Source organism: Pithys albifrons, chromosome 4 (genome assembly GCF_047495875.1).
Source record: "Pithys albifrons albifrons isolate INPA30051 chromosome 4, PitAlb_v1, whole genome shotgun sequence".
NCBI classification, from domain to species: domain Eukaryota; kingdom Metazoa; phylum Chordata; class Aves; order Passeriformes; family Thamnophilidae; genus Pithys; species Pithys albifrons.
The window spans coordinates 22,200,540-22,216,970 of NC_092461.1; the positions used below are offsets into that span (position 1 = coordinate 22,200,540).

General features: G+C 36.9%; 1 protein-coding gene across 6 annotated transcripts in view; it reads left to right on the plus strand.

Moving 5' to 3' along the window:
• Positions 1-16,431, plus strand: part of COBL (cordon-bleu WH2 repeat protein) — a 159,764-nt gene that overhangs the window by 42,531 nt on the left and 100,802 nt on the right. For 5 of the 6 annotated variants that reach the window (XM_071553616.1, XM_071553615.1, XM_071553620.1 and 2 more), the window contains exons 3-6: positions 7,997-8,207; positions 8,916-9,144; positions 11,201-11,245; positions 13,633-13,727. In XM_071553616.1, coding sequence (XP_071409717.1) covers positions 7,997-8,207; positions 8,916-9,144; positions 11,201-11,245; positions 13,633-13,727 — 580 coding nt within the window. The remainder of the gene's footprint in view (positions 1-7,996; positions 8,208-8,915; positions 9,145-11,200; positions 11,246-13,632; positions 13,728-16,431) is intronic. The other variant, XM_071553617.1, reaches the window with a different exon arrangement.

The window sequence follows — 16,431 nt, forward strand, 5'->3', positions numbered from 1 at the left end:
TAGCAAACAATGATGTGGTCAGCAATAGGATATGTATGTGACTGTTGTTAAATCAGTGACGGTGCTTATTTTACATTCTTGGTTTTCAGTAGTTAGTCTGCATTCCTGTAGAACTACTCTCTTTGGTCTGATTTGACAGTCTGGTTTGACTGTTTGCCAGCTAATCTATTTTGATGGCTGAGAAGGATGTGTACAGCAATTGTAGTGCCTGGTACTTCATACTTTCCCCTACTTTTCTGGTAGAAATGAGCATGCACTTATTGACACTCAGGAGACCAGTGCAACTTGTGTGGGTCAGTCCCAAAGTCAAGTTTGAAAGGAAAGTAGTGCTTCTCAGGACTCTCCAATTAAACATGTATTCATAGAGCTTTTATGGGGAGATTTGGACTTAGTGAGGTGAAAAAGAGAACAGGCCTAGGAAGTAGAACATGACATGAAACTCACTGTCCATTAGATCCCAAAGAAAGGTGGTATTTCATTGTCAAGTGCAAGCCACCTGAGAGCTGACAAGATGCTAATATTCATGCAGCACTTTGTATTGAGACATAGGTAATTGCCATATCATTAGAAAATACTTTCTTTTCTCTCAAAAGAACACAATTTCAAAACAAACAGTGCAAGAGCACTATAAGAATGGTGTTTAATGTAAGTTTTTGAAGAACATAAAAGCTAGAGGAGCAAAGAACAACTAGGATAATAAACATTCTGTGTCTTGCACGGGTGTTTATCACTACTTAGCACATACATTGAGACTGAGTATTTTGTTTATTAGAGTCATTAGTTTGTGGACTAAAATCTGAAAGAAATTGCAAAAATGAAACTTCACATACTTCTGTGATGTTATTTGTATCTTCTACATCAGGCATTCTGAGCAACCAAAATGTTCTGTTTGTTGTCTGTGCAGGTGCTCACTTCTCTCCCTCCAGTGTCTGCATGACAGGTCTAGGCCTCTGATTTAGGTGGCAATTAAACTTCTGCTTGTGTTAATGTGCTAATCTGCGTAGCACCAGTGCCTAACCTAGGTAGTAGCTGTTCTCCCTCCGTGCTGTCTTGAAGAGTTGGAGTGGACAAGTTAGTGAGACTGATAGTCAGCTGTGGGAAGTGGAAGATGATAGAAACTGAGGAAAGAGGAGTAAATCATCCTCACAAGTTATGAAATAAGAAAAGGAAACTCTGTAATAAGCCCTGTATTACAGTAGCATCAGTCTGTGAACAGACCTCATGTGTGCTGCTGTTCCCTCTAATTACTGGGAGATGCAATTTTCTGTACATTAACACTGGTTATGCTTTTAGGTAAGTGGAATAGTAAAAAATAATAATGTCAAGAGTATCTGAAATTTTCTGTGGGTTAACTGCCCTAAGTATCCTTGTTATGGTGAAAGTCCAGGCTTTTTTAACTTTTTACATTGTTTTGACATTCTGAACTGAACAGCTGTGAAAATGATACTCAGAGGTAACCATGAAATAATGAAGATATTGAATTTTTAAAAATATGGGGGTTTTTTCGCTTGAGGCAAATAGAAGAGCCAGTGCAGGTAATGAATTTTTTTCCCTTTTCACTCTTTTTATCCAGTGATACCATAAAAGAGCATTTCAGAAAACCTGCTATTGTTTATACCACTGTAAATCTTCAGTATTTTTGTTGCCATCATTAAACTGTTCTGCAAAATCTACTTTTGGGTACCCTGGGGAAATAGCTTTTCTGTTGCAGAAAAATTTGCCAAACCTTGCCCAGGGCATCTTCATAATGAAAAATTGTTCAGTAATTTCAGGAAAGCAGTTCACAGAACAATGAAGTACACTAGACTGTATTTGAAAATATAAATACTGTAGTTAATTAGTATCACTTAAGGTTATTTCTAGATGAACTAAGTTAAAAGAAAAAATTACGTATTTCAATTTGTTCATTATATGTAAGCAAAGCATCATGTTGCTAGTTTAACTTTGTTCTCCATGTAAAAACTTCCTGTAAATATCAGGAAGGTGGCAGAAAATTCTCATTAAATTTTCTTGAAAGACAGTTCAAGAAAAAAAAAGAAAGTTTGTGCTATTTAAAGATATTCTATTGGAATCTGAAACTTTTAAATAGTTTTATTTATAAAAGTTAACTCAATCTGAAAGTTTCTCTTTAAGAGTTTATTGCCATCTTGTAGTAATACAATTTATTTGAGATTTTGGAACTATATAATGCAGATTTTAGTACAAAGCTGAGTCCTTAGAGAGTGTGCGTAGCAAGGGAATAGTATTAAAAACAGCCTTCTTTTTTTGAAATAATTGATCCCTGTGAACTCTACTGTAAAACATGTAGAAGCATTCATGAAAAGCTGTTAGCCTATTTCTACGTGAAAAAGATTATAAAATATCCCCAGAGGTATTCTATGTTTGTATTTTTGTATGAGCACTAACTGACATCAGAAAGGACAGGGAGAGTGTTGACCTCTTACAAATTTCATGTGTATAGATCTGTAGCAGTTCCACATAAACTGTTAACAAGACCGAGAGAGACGATGGCTAGACATTTAGACAGAGTAATAAGTGGAAAAGCTCACAAGAGCTACCAGAAACTTTCTGTTTGTGATTCTCACAGGTAATGCTTTTAATGGATAACCTATAAGTAAAGGGATCATGCATCCGTCTGTGTTCACACTGAGTGACATTGAGAACTTCCTGATCGACACAGATGCAGATATTTAGTGTTAGCAGCTTGAGAATTCAGTGGTATTTGAAATGCATTGCAGAAAAATGGGAGTGTTTGAAGCTAGATGATGTTTGGTTTGAAATTGTCAACACATGGATGACCAATATGCAGAAGGGTAAACTGGACAGTTCTTGCTCCTGCAGTTTTCTTACAGGGTACACAAATTCTCTCAGGCATAAGATGCACAGAGAGCAGGGCACTTGAATAAAGAATAATAAACTAGCTGAAGATGTATGACCATTCTGCAAACACTGGAGGACAGTTCAGTGCAGAGTATACGTTATAGGGAGCATAAAGCTAATGTAATTACAAAAAGAATATTCTCACATAATTCTCAGTCATAGACTTGTTATTACACACTTATACCTCAACATACAGATCAGTGTTTCAAGAAAGACTGAAGGTGTGAAATCAGCCCAGGCTGGTAAAACATGAAAGAGGTATTGTTAGAAAAAGATAAACAGGGCTCATGGCAGAAGGCTTAAAAATTAACTTGAGTAAATGCTAAATAGGAGTCAAGTCAAAAGTACAGTAGTTCAATGTAGGCTAAGGAAAAAAAAGGACTTGCTAGAATAATTTATGTTGGAATGGGCCACTGGAATTCACCAATTCTAGGCAAATTTGAATACCTCTAGGCAAGTTTCTGAATGCCTCTCTACCCCTTTTCCAAGGCTTGACCATCCTCATGGTGACAAAATGTTTTCTTTTACCTAAGTGAAATTTCCTGTGTTGGCACTTGCCTCTTGCCACTTACGCTCTTGCTGTTCACTGACACGAAGACTCTGGCTCTGCAACTCTACTAGTTCCTACTCACAGGCAGCAGGAAGATGTCCCTTTACCCTTTTTGTCTTAAGGCTAAACAAACCCAGTCCTTTACCTCTTCTTGTATGTCATTTTGCTGTTCCTTCTGTGGACTTGACTAATTATGGAAAATAAAAGCCAAATATACGTGAGCCAAATAAGCAAAGAAATAGAAAACCTTTGAGTGTCTATTGATAGTGCTTCCTGAACTTGTTTGGATTCAGCTTGCTATTTAGTGTATACATTTTTGGTTGTGTAGAAAAAGTTTTAATCTTTTCATGAAGCCCCTGATGTATTTTGGAGCATGAGAAAATGGTGACTAATGCTATTTTCTGTTTTTAAGTGCAAATAGTGGAAACATTAGAGATGTCAGGTCACCTCCTTCACACTATTGTATTTCTTTACCAGTCAATTGTCACTGCAGATTCCTAATGTGTCTTTGGCATTGAGCCAAATAAAGAGGATTATTTCCTTCAGTTTGAGTTTTTTTTAATCATAGAATGGTTTGAATTGGAAGGGGCCTTAAAGATGATCTTGATCCAACCCCTCTGCCACGGACAGGAACACCTTTTGCTAGACCAGGTTGCTCAAAGCTCCATCCAGCCTGGCCTTGAGCACTTCCAGGGGTGGGCCATCCACAACTTCTCTGGGCAACCTGCTCCTCACCACTCTCACAGTGAAGAGTTTCTTCCTAATATCTAATCTAAACCCACTCTCATCTTGAAGTCATTACCTCTTGTTCTGTCACTACATGCTCTTGTGAAAAGTCTCTCTTCAGCTTTCTTGTAGTCTCCCTTCAGGTACTGAAAGGCATTTGTAGATGAAGGTAAAAGGTAATAAAAAAAGTCAAGTTTCATTTGATAGAACACAACTTTACCCTGGACATTTATTTCTTAGGTGTACAATGCTGTATTTTAAAACTTATTTCTCTGTGTGATTCAAGGAGTTTAGGCCCAACTTATACCTAAAATAACTCAGTTGTTTTGTGCTTCTTGAAACTATAGGCCTTTGCTCCATTTTACTGGAAAACAACAGGTCACAAGCAGTCTGATGCTCAAACTTGACCACAACTTAAGCACAATATTTATTGCTGGCACAGCAGTTATGCTTTACTGTCCAGAATTAGTGTTACGTGTTGAACAGCTTAGTAACTGAATATCAGGACAGAGCTGAAGTACTCTCCTTTGCTAAGAATAGTCATATGGACCTTCTTGTCTAAGTCTTAAATTGGCTTCACCCTCCAGTTTTATTTCTGTTCTCTAGTATTTGTTTATCAGTCATTAATGTTTGATGTCTGTTACGTAGACTGTGGTCTCTCTACACAAAATTTCAGCAAAGTCTTTCTAAAATAAAAAAGTAAGATGTTTCTTAGCTGAATAGTTGTAAAGGCAGGAGACATTTAACTTACTTTCAGCTTTAGATTTAATTGTTTAGGATCAGACCTGCCTGAATTTCAAAGCAGAGCATGCTCTCTACCAGATCTCAAAAGCAGATTAAAATAAAGTGCAGATCTGCGTGGAACAAGGTGGAAACAAAGGAAGGGCTCACTCTTCCCATCTTCTAAGAGCCATATTCAGCTCAAGGTTAGAAAGAAAAATTGGTCTAGATTACAAAATTCTCTTCTGTGTTTAGTGTCTTTCATCTGGCGTATCTGGCATATACATGAAGTTACTTGAAATAAAACTCCCATTTAAAATTAAGCTGAACTGAATTACAGTTTAGAAGGAAAATTTTTCAGGTTGATGTCGTTGAATTGTGATATAAGAATAAGTTCATTTCAAGGATTTCCCAGGTCTCTTACTTCCCTTGAAGCACATGAATTTTGAATTTTGTTTATGGAATTCCTCTTTCCTCTTCCCTTTTCCCTCTTTGCTTTATACTTTAGAAAGTTTGTGGAAAATTTTCCCCCAAATTTACATTTTGGGAAGAACATGTTATTAATTTTGAAGTTGTTTCCAAAAGCATCAGAGTTATTGCCTAATCTGTACTTTTAAATGGTACAGATGAAGCCTGGGGATACTTTTCATGGAACAGTTGTGTATTCTGAGCAGCAGGCACAGACTGGGATGTTGCAGACTTCCCTTATGGGTTATGTTTAATGCATACATGCTCTGTAATCAGCAATAAGATGCAACCTCAAATCTGGATGGATTTTTGAATTGTCCATTGTCCAGACAAATTTATTCAACCTGCATGATTGAGTCTGCAATTTATTTTCTCATATGGCTGGTGTGGATTCTGAGCTTGTTGTAGCTGTGGTACTTTTGCTGCTGAATGTCTTTTATAATTCCAGTGGTAGATGAGTAGAATCATAAACTTCTGTTTTGATGAGCTGTATTTTTTTTTACATCCAGTTTTAAGAGACAAGGTAACTGTCCAAATTTGAGTGAATTATAATAGTGTTATGCACTACAGAAATATGGTAGCATTCCACTTTAAATGGAAATGTCTAGCACAAAGAATACCATGTATTGTGATTCTGCCATGTTACTTGCTTTTCAGTGAAACAATAGTAATAAGGCTGAAGGGAAACAAGCACATGCAAATTTTAGTTTAAAAGAACTATGTCTTTCAACAGACAACCTAAGATCTGTATGAGGAGAACTGACACTTTTTTCAAATGCTCACTGCTGCACAGTTTAATGAATATTCATATAAATATTGGTGTAGGTGGGATTTTCCTATAGTTTGGATTTAGTCGGTGTAAATGTTTGTTGATTTGTGTGTTGTGTTGCATATGAACTGAACATGGTTGTGAAGTACAGACATTTGCAACGTGGGGACAGTGCCAGAATAAGTCATCAGGGAATAACCTGTTACAGTTTTGATTTAGGTACCAAATATTTGGTTTTAGATGCTCTCTGTGTTAAGAGTTGCACAATGTTCTATTTTTTCTGAAGCCTCCTATACATATTAATGACATTTATCTTCTTTGTTTGATCTTCAGTCATCATCTTCTCACTATGTTCTTCTCTTTTCAGTGAGATCACATATTTCCAATTTTTCAAGCTTGCCATTTTTCCAGCTCACACTGTATAACTCAGTTGAACGTCAAATAGGTTACAGTAAAGAAGGGCCTCACTCTTCTCTTGCATCAAAAAAGCTGTCACCTACATGTGTTTTAGACTTTTGTCTATTAATAAGGAATTGTTCTTTTTCCATTTTTGTTGTCTTTGCCATTAGCTCTCCGGGGTTCTTCACCAACTTCTTGACCAGTTGTTGGAAAACAGTATCCCATACAAAGAGTATTGGCAGCCCCCCAAAGAGTAGTTTTCTAGATGCCAACAGCTTGCAGTTTAATGTGTAATTCTTGAGCCACAGATGTAATGATGGTAGCTAAAAACCTGTGAAGGATTTTATTTTCTTTGAATTTGCTTGCATTTTGAATCTGTATACAGTTTTTCTAGTTTAAACATTAGAAAAGGTGACTTCTTTTGACAAATATACTGCGTATGCACTTATTTTCACTTCTGCTAGAAAACAAATGTGCCATTGCACATGACAGGCTACAGCTACAGCTGGTAGTTTTTTTCAAACTATCTTATTTTGTTAATGACAGACACTGGTTTATGAAACTAAAACTTTTCAGAAAAGTGACCAGTTTTAATAAACATGGTTTTGCTGATCCCATATGGAATTTTAGGCAGGAAGGCTGGGGAAAAAAAGAAAGAACCCTTCAATATTATGGTAGAAGAGAGTTTCTGGGGTGTGAGGGAGTACAGTTCCTACCTGCTATGTCAGGCAGTATCAAGCTCCAGTGAATACTGAGTTATAGACATGGAGTACTGCTGTGCAGAGGCATGAAATGAGAGAGGGACAATTGCTGACTGTTTTAACTTCATGGTTTAAGAATCACATCTGCAGTAAAAGTTACTGATAATGCAAAAAATCAAAACCAAATGTTTTTATACAGGGTTAATATCCTCACCAAAATAAATATGGACAGAATCTCTTACACTTGAAAATACTGCTGGTGACAAATAGATTTGGGGAACTCAAAGTTGTAAACTGGAAAAGTAAATCCTGTCTACTGTTTGTTCCAGATTTAAATGCTCCATGTTGGGTTGTATTATGAGGTGGTTCAAATCTAGGTAGAGTTTACCAGACTGTGAGTGCATAATTTATTTATATCTTGTCTAAATGTTAAATAGCATTTGAAGTGGAGAGTTTAATGTATGGATTTAGGAGATAAGATGCACTTTGTCTGCTCTTGGCTTATGTTGGTTAGTGCTATGATTGGCACTGTTGTCTTCCTCATAGTGAACAGTTAGTTGCCAGCTCATAAACACACACTGAAGTGTGAATATATTGAATTCACATCATTTTATCTGATCTCTTTAGCATTTCAAAGCACTAGCACTGCTCACTCACAAAGATGGTTAACTAGTGACACATCCACAGCTTGTGGGTTTTTTTTTTCTGCCATCTTAAAACTGAGGTACATTTTGTAGCAACTGTTTTTTCTTACGCTAATGGTGAATGTCTTCTTCTTCACAGTAAAGCTGTGATGGATGTATTGGTTGATTTGTGCAGCCAGTATCGCTTAAATCCGTCCCAACATAGTCTTGAACTGAAGTCTTCAGGAACTCAGCAAGTTCTGAGTTACAAGCCAAACACTTTGATAGGAGCACTGGATGTCGAGACAGTACTTCTGAAAGAGAAGGTTCCTGAGGAAAAGCCAAAGCGACCTCTGCCAAGAGTCCCTGAGGTCAGTACTCTGTAGGGCTAAAATGATGCCATGAAACATCATTTCATTCCGATGATTTCAAGCAGTTCTTCCTATCTTTCCATCTTGAAACTGGATGGGAAAGACTTGTTTGACTATAACCTGCTTTACTAGCTTAAGTGTTTTGCATGCAGATTGGTAGATTCTAGTCTAGACATTTAGACAAAATGTTACGTTGCATGTGGTTGGATAGATGGAAATCTGAAGATTGGGGTGATGGAAATTTGCAGTAATGAGTGAAATGAGGGTTATGGGATTGTATGGAGGTACATAGAGTTTTGGTGATATTTTATTTGCCATCTTTATTAAAGATATAGAAGACTGATTATTAATAAGTGAATTTCAAACTATTATGAAGATTCAAAAGTAGTCATTTTCCAAATGTTTGCTGAAATTTTTATTATTCTGAATCAGTATATCTAATTATACTCTCACACCTTTCAGGGTGGGACTTGTGAACATTCACAAATTATGTCTGCCTCTGATTCCTTTTCCCGCTTGGCCTATTCTTGTGAATGTCTCCATAGTGGCAAGTCTGAGATTTTTTTTTTTGAATAATATTTTTTGTGATGTGGGATGAGTTTGCCTAGGGGTGATCAAGACAATATGGAATTCCCTAGTGCATTTCTCATTGTAAGAGAGCTTAGCCATCACAGAGGGGAGACTGATAGTTTGTGTCTGTTTCTGCAGAAATCTGTGAGGCTGGTAGTGAACTACCTGAAGACCCAGAAGGCTGTGGTTCGAGTTAGTCCAGAGGTGCCTCTCCACAACATCATCCCAGCTATTTGTGAGAAGTGTGAAGTCAGTCAAGAGCACATTGTTCTTCTGCGAGATGGCATAACTGGGGAGGAGCTGGAGCTTACCAAGTCCTTGGAGGAGCTGGGGATAAAGGAGCTCTATGCCTGGGACAGGAAAAAAGGTGAGTTGAAACTGAAAACAGTTGCTGCAGGATTATATGATGTGACAACAATAGTATGGGCAACTTAAAAGCATTTGTGCCGCTGTTGCTTTGGGGTCCAGCTGAAACAGCAGAGTGCCATCTCAGTCCAGAGAGCAGCACGAGTTTGTTTAGTGAGCTGTGCCCAGAGCAGCAGCCAGGTCAGCAATGTGCCCATCCGTCCTTGGTTGCTCTTGGGCCCAGTGCCACGCTGGGCTGGACTCTGGCACGATACAGGTTGGCCTGGGGCAGGGCAAAAGGAGGAGCTTTGTTGTGTCCTGGAGCTGCTGTCAGGAGAGGTGTAAGTAACACAGGGGCCTCATCCAGGCAGAGCCTGTCACCTACCTGTGCTGTGGGTTGGAGAGACAGAAAGAAGAGACATGCCATAGACATGGCAGCTGTGAAAGCTGAGACGCAGAGGCGACTGACCAGGGTTTTTAAGAAACAGACTGGATAGGCTCAGAGACGCTTCCCAAAGAGCGAAGTTACTGACTGTTTAGCGAGGAGGAACTAAGAGGTATTTGTATTTAAAAATTTGTTCTCTTATTTATTTATCCTCACTTTCTGTTCTGATAGATGTATTGTAGTAGCAGCTTCTTAGACTTGAGTTTTATCAGCTTGATTACGTATTCAAATAGCATAATTATGTAATGTGCTTTAAAGTATACCAGCTTTAAAAATACACATTGACAAGCACTACTTCCTCTGAGGTCAAAAACTGATGTTCATTAAAATTGTCTCCTGCAGTTTGTCTCAATTGGTATCACTTCCAGCACAGTAAATGTCCTTATTTTTTGTTTAGATAATGTCATTCTTGTAAGTGCTGAGCTGCAGGCTTATTTTTTATTTATAAAGTTATTTATTTATGTTGACGTTCTGTCTCTTCTTTCCAACTCCTTTGATAAGTAACAGTTCTACCTCTTGTGTGAATCAAATTTCAATAAGTTTAGACTTCTGAGTAAACTAAATATCTCCTTTTCCTTTGAATTGTTAGGATGTTCAAAAAAGAGGCTGACAACATGTCATAATTCAATTGCATGTTTGTTTTTTTAAGATATGTTTCCTTGAAATTAAGCTAACCATTTTGGAGCAACGTTTTGAACATGCAGAGTATTCAACAGGATTCTTTCAACATACTTCAGGGACAACTTACAGAGTAATTACACTAAGCCTGCTTTAAACTCTTCCCTTTGAAATGAAAGTGATGGTGTATATGCTCATGCAGTACTGGTCCTCAACTCTGGTTGTAGCCTATACAGTAAAAACCAAGACTTTACTACAGGGCTGGGATTGTAGCAGCAAATTGTATTACACTTCATAGTGGCCTGCTCTCTACATCAGATTTTTTTAATAGTTTATTCTTTTTAAACCATCCAGTATACCTTTCATTATGATAAACCTGATCCTGGGTGTATTTCAGCCTTTTCTGCCTCCCTTTTACTCTTTTCCACGGTGTTTGAGAAAACCAGTAAATGCACATAAAATTTACAAATTTTTTTTCCTTTGTTTCATCAAATTCCTTCTTCCATGTTGTCACTTGTAATGTCCAAGAGGAATAAACCCATTGGTTTCAGTAGCAGTAGGTCTATGAATTTTGCACTGAGCAGGTATCCAGCCTTTTTAATTATCAGAACATACAGATTTTTTTAAACACATTGCCACTAACAAGTAAGGCATCAGATGTGCTGAAAGCATACATTGTGCTTATAAGAGCAGATTCTAGAAAAAGGTCGTCATTCTTTTCTTCTGTGAAACAGAAACACCAAGTGTTTAAGAATCATTAAAAGACAAGCTCTGCTGCCACCTGCTTACTTAATTCGATTTAGCAATTGCAGTAGCTTCATGAGTGAATTGGGAATTAACACGAATGCAGTTAACTGCTTCGGTAGTAGCTCTGCATGTCTGTTGTCAGTCAACTTTTTTTTTTTAATGCTTAGGAAAAAAGTGCTAGAACTAATTAATTAATATTGTGCCTTACAAGGCAATATTAGAAATTTAATGTATTTTCTCTTATCCTTTCATTGCCTGCCTTTTCCAGTTCCTCCATCAAAAACTCAGTCTGAACCTTCTCTGAACTATAGAGGTACTGTACAATGATGCTGAGGGAAAACTGTCTTTCACTTCACACCTTATTTAATGTGGGTTTCGGAGTTAGATCTTTAAGAATGTTGAGTAGTAGACTGTAGAGAAACAAGTTATTTTCAGTCTGTGTTGTCTTTTCAAAGTGTCGTTTATATGTCTGTACCGCTGGTCTGAACAAACACACTTCTGTGCATACTGCCTCTTCAGCCATTGTCATTAAAATGCCAGCAATTAACAGATCCTGCCATTTACCTGTTCTGGGGTGTGATATGTTTCTATACAGATACCAGGCCTCTTCAGGTTACCTAAAGCATGATTAGTTGAGTTTCAGAATTATTAACATTTCAGAGGTCTTTTGCATTGCAAATTCATTTAGTAGCAATGGAAGAATATTTTGAGGTCTCCAAGATCTTTCACTGATTTCAGTTTACATGCAGCAAAGCATTTTAATATCAAATGTATATGTACACGTTGGATAACTGAAGAGATGCTGACTTCTGAATTGTTACAGTAGATGGGCTTTGATTAGATTACTTCTGTGCTTCTATTTCTTGTTAAACAGAAAATGTTTGTGTTTAGTGTATCCTTTTCCCCCACTAAGTCTGTTTTAATACATTGCTTAGATTAATTATCCTCAAGAAAGGTATGGTTGATTTCTAACTGGCTTTACTTTCTTTGCATTACTAGTAGCCACAGCATAACCAAAATAACACTGGGTAACTTCTTTAAATTTTCAGGAGGAAGAAAGGAAGACCACTCCAGTGGGTGGCAGCCACTGAGCAAATCTTAGCAGGTGGCATCTTGTCTTCACTAATGCCAGTACCATGCCCCCTAATCCTCTGTCATTACCTGCTGTAGCTTCCTCTTTTATAGAGCGTAATACTAGAGGGAATATCTACAGTATTTATTTAAGAAAAAGTGGTACAGATTAATAAAGACTCATTTTTGGGGAGGATTACAGGCTGTGTTTAAATCCCAGTTTATGGGCATTATACAATGTAATATGGCAAAGTGATGATCGGCCACTGCTGATGTAGATTATGCTAGACTTTCAGCATTATTTCTGGTTGAAGACTATGTGAATAGGAGAATCAAAATCCATATCTAGTTGCAGCCCAACAAAACCAGCAATTTCTGATGAACAAACAAGAATAAGTTGTGCTCTAGTATTTAAGGAAAGTATTATTTTTTTAGAGTATTTGTTTTCAGTGCAGTTGTAGCCTTTCTTAAGGATAGTTTCTCCCTGTTTTCATTTAGGTTCATCATTTTTACATTTTTGCTGTGCTTTGAAATACTGTATGTGCTTAACACCTTCTAACATCTGGCATTGTTTATATGCAATAGTGATGTATGTGAAAATCCTGTGTTTTGTGTGATATGCAAATATTTATAGACAAGTTCTGGGAGGAAGGATTTTTCTGTATGAAGGAAACCATTATTTTGCATCAACAAAAAAGTAATTTTGAATTTTCTTCTTAATTGTTATTAAACAAATAAAGCAAATATTTACAAAATAAAGTTTTTTCTTCCCTGCAAAATAAATTTTCTCTATGCTACTGGAATACTCTCTGTTTGGAACCAGAGAGAAAGGTTTTCGAGAACTATACAGAGCCCATTAAAAAAGAGTGAGGGAGCTTTATAATCTTTATATTGAATGGGAAACATAGTTATGTTCTGTATCATTTTGCTTATCCAGCTTCTGGATGAGAAAGTGAAGGGGGAAGATGAAGGGAGACTAAACAGTATGAGAAGTCATACAATTCCTTAAGCAGGTTCCAGTAAGTCACATTTTAGCTTTTACAGCCTGAAATATCTATAAATTCCCTTTTTCCCACCTAAAGTAAAAACCCCAAGATAACAAAAGAGGACCCAAGCCAGCTGGCTTAAGTTCTAAGAAGAACCCTGTTTCTGAGGGAAAGATCTTCTTCCTCTTCACAGAGCTTTGTCCAAATCCATGTTGAGAATCATTCCTTTAACTTCACAGTTTTAAGTCACAGCTGTGAATTCTTACATATATTCACCTTATCTTTTTCTTTTAAGTGTTTGGGGTTTTTTAGTATTACAGTAATTTGTGTGTTTTAAGTGAGTCATCTAACAAGCATTTCTGAAGACTAAGCAATTTGCTCATATTTTGTGTTTTAATAAGGGCTACTGAATTGTGATTGAAAACTTAGTATAGTTTACTCCATTTGCCTCCATTAGATTTTGGAACATACTCAGCACAAATAAAAGCTCAATGACAGGGAAAGTGCAGGATCTGGTAATAACTTAGGTAATCTAGTCCATAACATCTCCAGCTCATAAAAAATCCAGCATTAATTCAGGATGCTTTAAAATACCAATCTTTATTTCAGAAATATAAAAACTTTTCTATTAAAATTGTTTCAGAGCCAAATCGAAAAGCTTCAGTAAGCAATGATGCAATAGAAAAAGAAAAGACAAGACTTCTGGGATTGTTTAATGCTGATAGAAGAAGCAGCAAGGTAAGTGTTCAGCTGTGTACTGCTCATTAAAGAGAATGTATTTCTTTCTAAATCTGTTATGTCTGTAGGTGGTGCCATTTGTTTGGCCTGCCTTCGTTTTCCTTCCAGGGAGTAATCTGTTAACAGGTGCATAAACTGTGTAATCAGTGCAGTCTGATGGAGATATCAGCTGCTTATTGAAGGAGTCAAGCCAGCTGAGATTTACTTTTTCCTTTGTTTTTTTAATGCTGCAGGTTCAGTGGGTGTTAACAAAGGGTGGCAGTTTCAAGCAACCTATGTCTGCTTATTAGTAGTGTCCAGATTATCAAATGCATTCATGAAAGAATGGCTATCATATAGAACAATTAAGATATCACGTAGATGTGTCTTAAGACCTCCTCTGTGCATGGGTGATAATCTCTTTTAAAGCATTTATACCTTTAGGAAGCTCTATGCAGTCACGCTATTGCCACCTCCAACTCTGTAAAGCTGATAAATCTGGTTGTAGAAGAAATAACTTGCATCCTGAACTGAAGGATCCGTGTCTGCTGGGATACATATTAGGCATTTTTAATTTTGTTTGTAATCTTAAATTGGAAAATTTAGAAATTTCATATAAAACAATTATCTTCTGTTGAGATGCCTTTATGAAAAATTTTTCACAGAAATAACATACAGAAAAAATTTCTCACTCAACATAGAAAAAATAGTGGGCTTTTAATATCATAATTTTTGCTTTGCTAAAAAACAATTTTGATTGAAAAGTATTTAATATTCTGGGATGTCAGAGTAAAAAGGGAATTTTCTTTTGTCTCATTTAAAGAGCCCTTCAAGGCTTTTAGAGTGGAATTATAACGTGTGTCTGACTAACTGGCTGGCAGTAAGAAACAAATGCTTGTTAATAGACTAGTGTTTCACTTACCTTTCCAGGCTTCTCAATTATGTTCTTAAAACTTTGAAAGCTTTCCAAAATCTCTGTTAGTTCTCTGCCTTTTTGAGTATGATCAGATTTTGAGTGCTTTTGCTGGGTAATAGGTTCCTTCATGGACACTGTGAATTACTGTGTTAAAAAAATCACATCAGTCATAGATGCTGAACTTTTCTGAACATCTTATAAAGGACACATGGAGACTATATTTTATGAGATAAGAAGCCAGTAACTTTCAGAGTGTTTTTCCACCATAAGAAAATATTACCAGTTTAGAAGGGAACAAAAGCATAACTGGAGCAATAATGCCATATCTGCCCATAAGCATCAGGTAAACAGGCGAGCCCAGCTTGAGCCTCGAGAGCGTGCTGTGGGGCTGTAGTTCCTCTGAAAGAACAGGATACATTATGGCATGTAATTTCTGTATCAGAGTTTGTCTTCTGATTCCATTTCTCTGAAGTTGGGTATGAAAGTCTGTGCTACTGGAGCTCTAGCTCCTGAAGCAGATCAGATTTGACTTTTAAAGTATTTATACCTACAGCCTTAGCAAAAGTTGCTCAGAAGCATCCTAATTCTCTGATTACTGCAGTGCATTTCTCACAGAAGAGTGGGATGAGTGTTCCAAGTTTGCAAACTCCTCTCTTTTTTTTCTATTTTTCTTTCTCATGTTTGTTAATCAAAGGCAAAGTAGGCTATGCTCTGAGTTTTTTAAAACATACACTTTAATATATGCTAAGGATATTGAGGATTAATTAAGTTACAAGTAGTATTTGACTTGGGAACTGCGCAAAAAGTCTGAGAAATATCTTCTAAATCTGAGGAAAAGGTGTTTCTTGCTGTTAGTTCTGACAAGTTAATTGATTTTTCTTGTAATTTCTTTACTAGAGTCTTACTTTCAAATGGCAGTTACTCAGTAGTAAAAGAAACTAAATCAGTCACTTTGTTTAGTTGAGCAAGAAAATCACCGTTGCCTTTTCAATACAAACCTCTGGAGTTGGAAACCCAATAGATGGAATAATTACTGAAAACTGAAGAACAGCACAACACACAGGAGCAAATGTTAATTAGCCGTAATACATCTGACTTGGTATGGTGAAAGATAACTAACCAAAACAGCAATGAAACTACTAAACAGATTGAGTAGAATGAGGATAAATTAATTAAACTCTTTCAAGAAAGAATTTTGTAGGTTTATGCAGGGATTGTGATTTCAGGAAACTGGAGTCAAAACCCCAGAGTGCCTAAACTCTGCTCTTTGTGGTCATTCTTAACATTTTCACTCCTCTGCAAGACTTTAAGTTGGTTCCGTGCATTTGTTTTAATTTTTTTGTTTGTTTGCAGTATGATTTGCAGTTACGTTGTGTGTGTGTATGTGGTCATGCGCAGTCTATATTTTAGAACTATTTGATAGGAAGAATTTGCACAGTAGAAGCACTGCAGAGTTGCAGATACTTACGAGGGGAAGGTGGTTTCTTTTGCAAGGGAAGAAGAGTGTTTGCTTGTGTTGCAAGCTGTCCTGGATCAGGTGTCACTGCACACTGCAGGCCTATGCTCAGATTTCCATGCCCACACACATGCTTTCTTTCTCAACTAACTCACTGAAAGCGGTAATTATGATACGACAGTAAACTAGATCTAAGTTTACTAAAAGAACTTTCTGCTATATTGAAAATACCGTGACACAGAATGAAAGCAAAGTCCTATTCTCATGGTTGATACAAATTTATTGAAAGTATTTCTTTAGTTAACTTTGTACTGGCAGGCTTAATGCCAGATCAGGTATCATCTTGTTCTCTC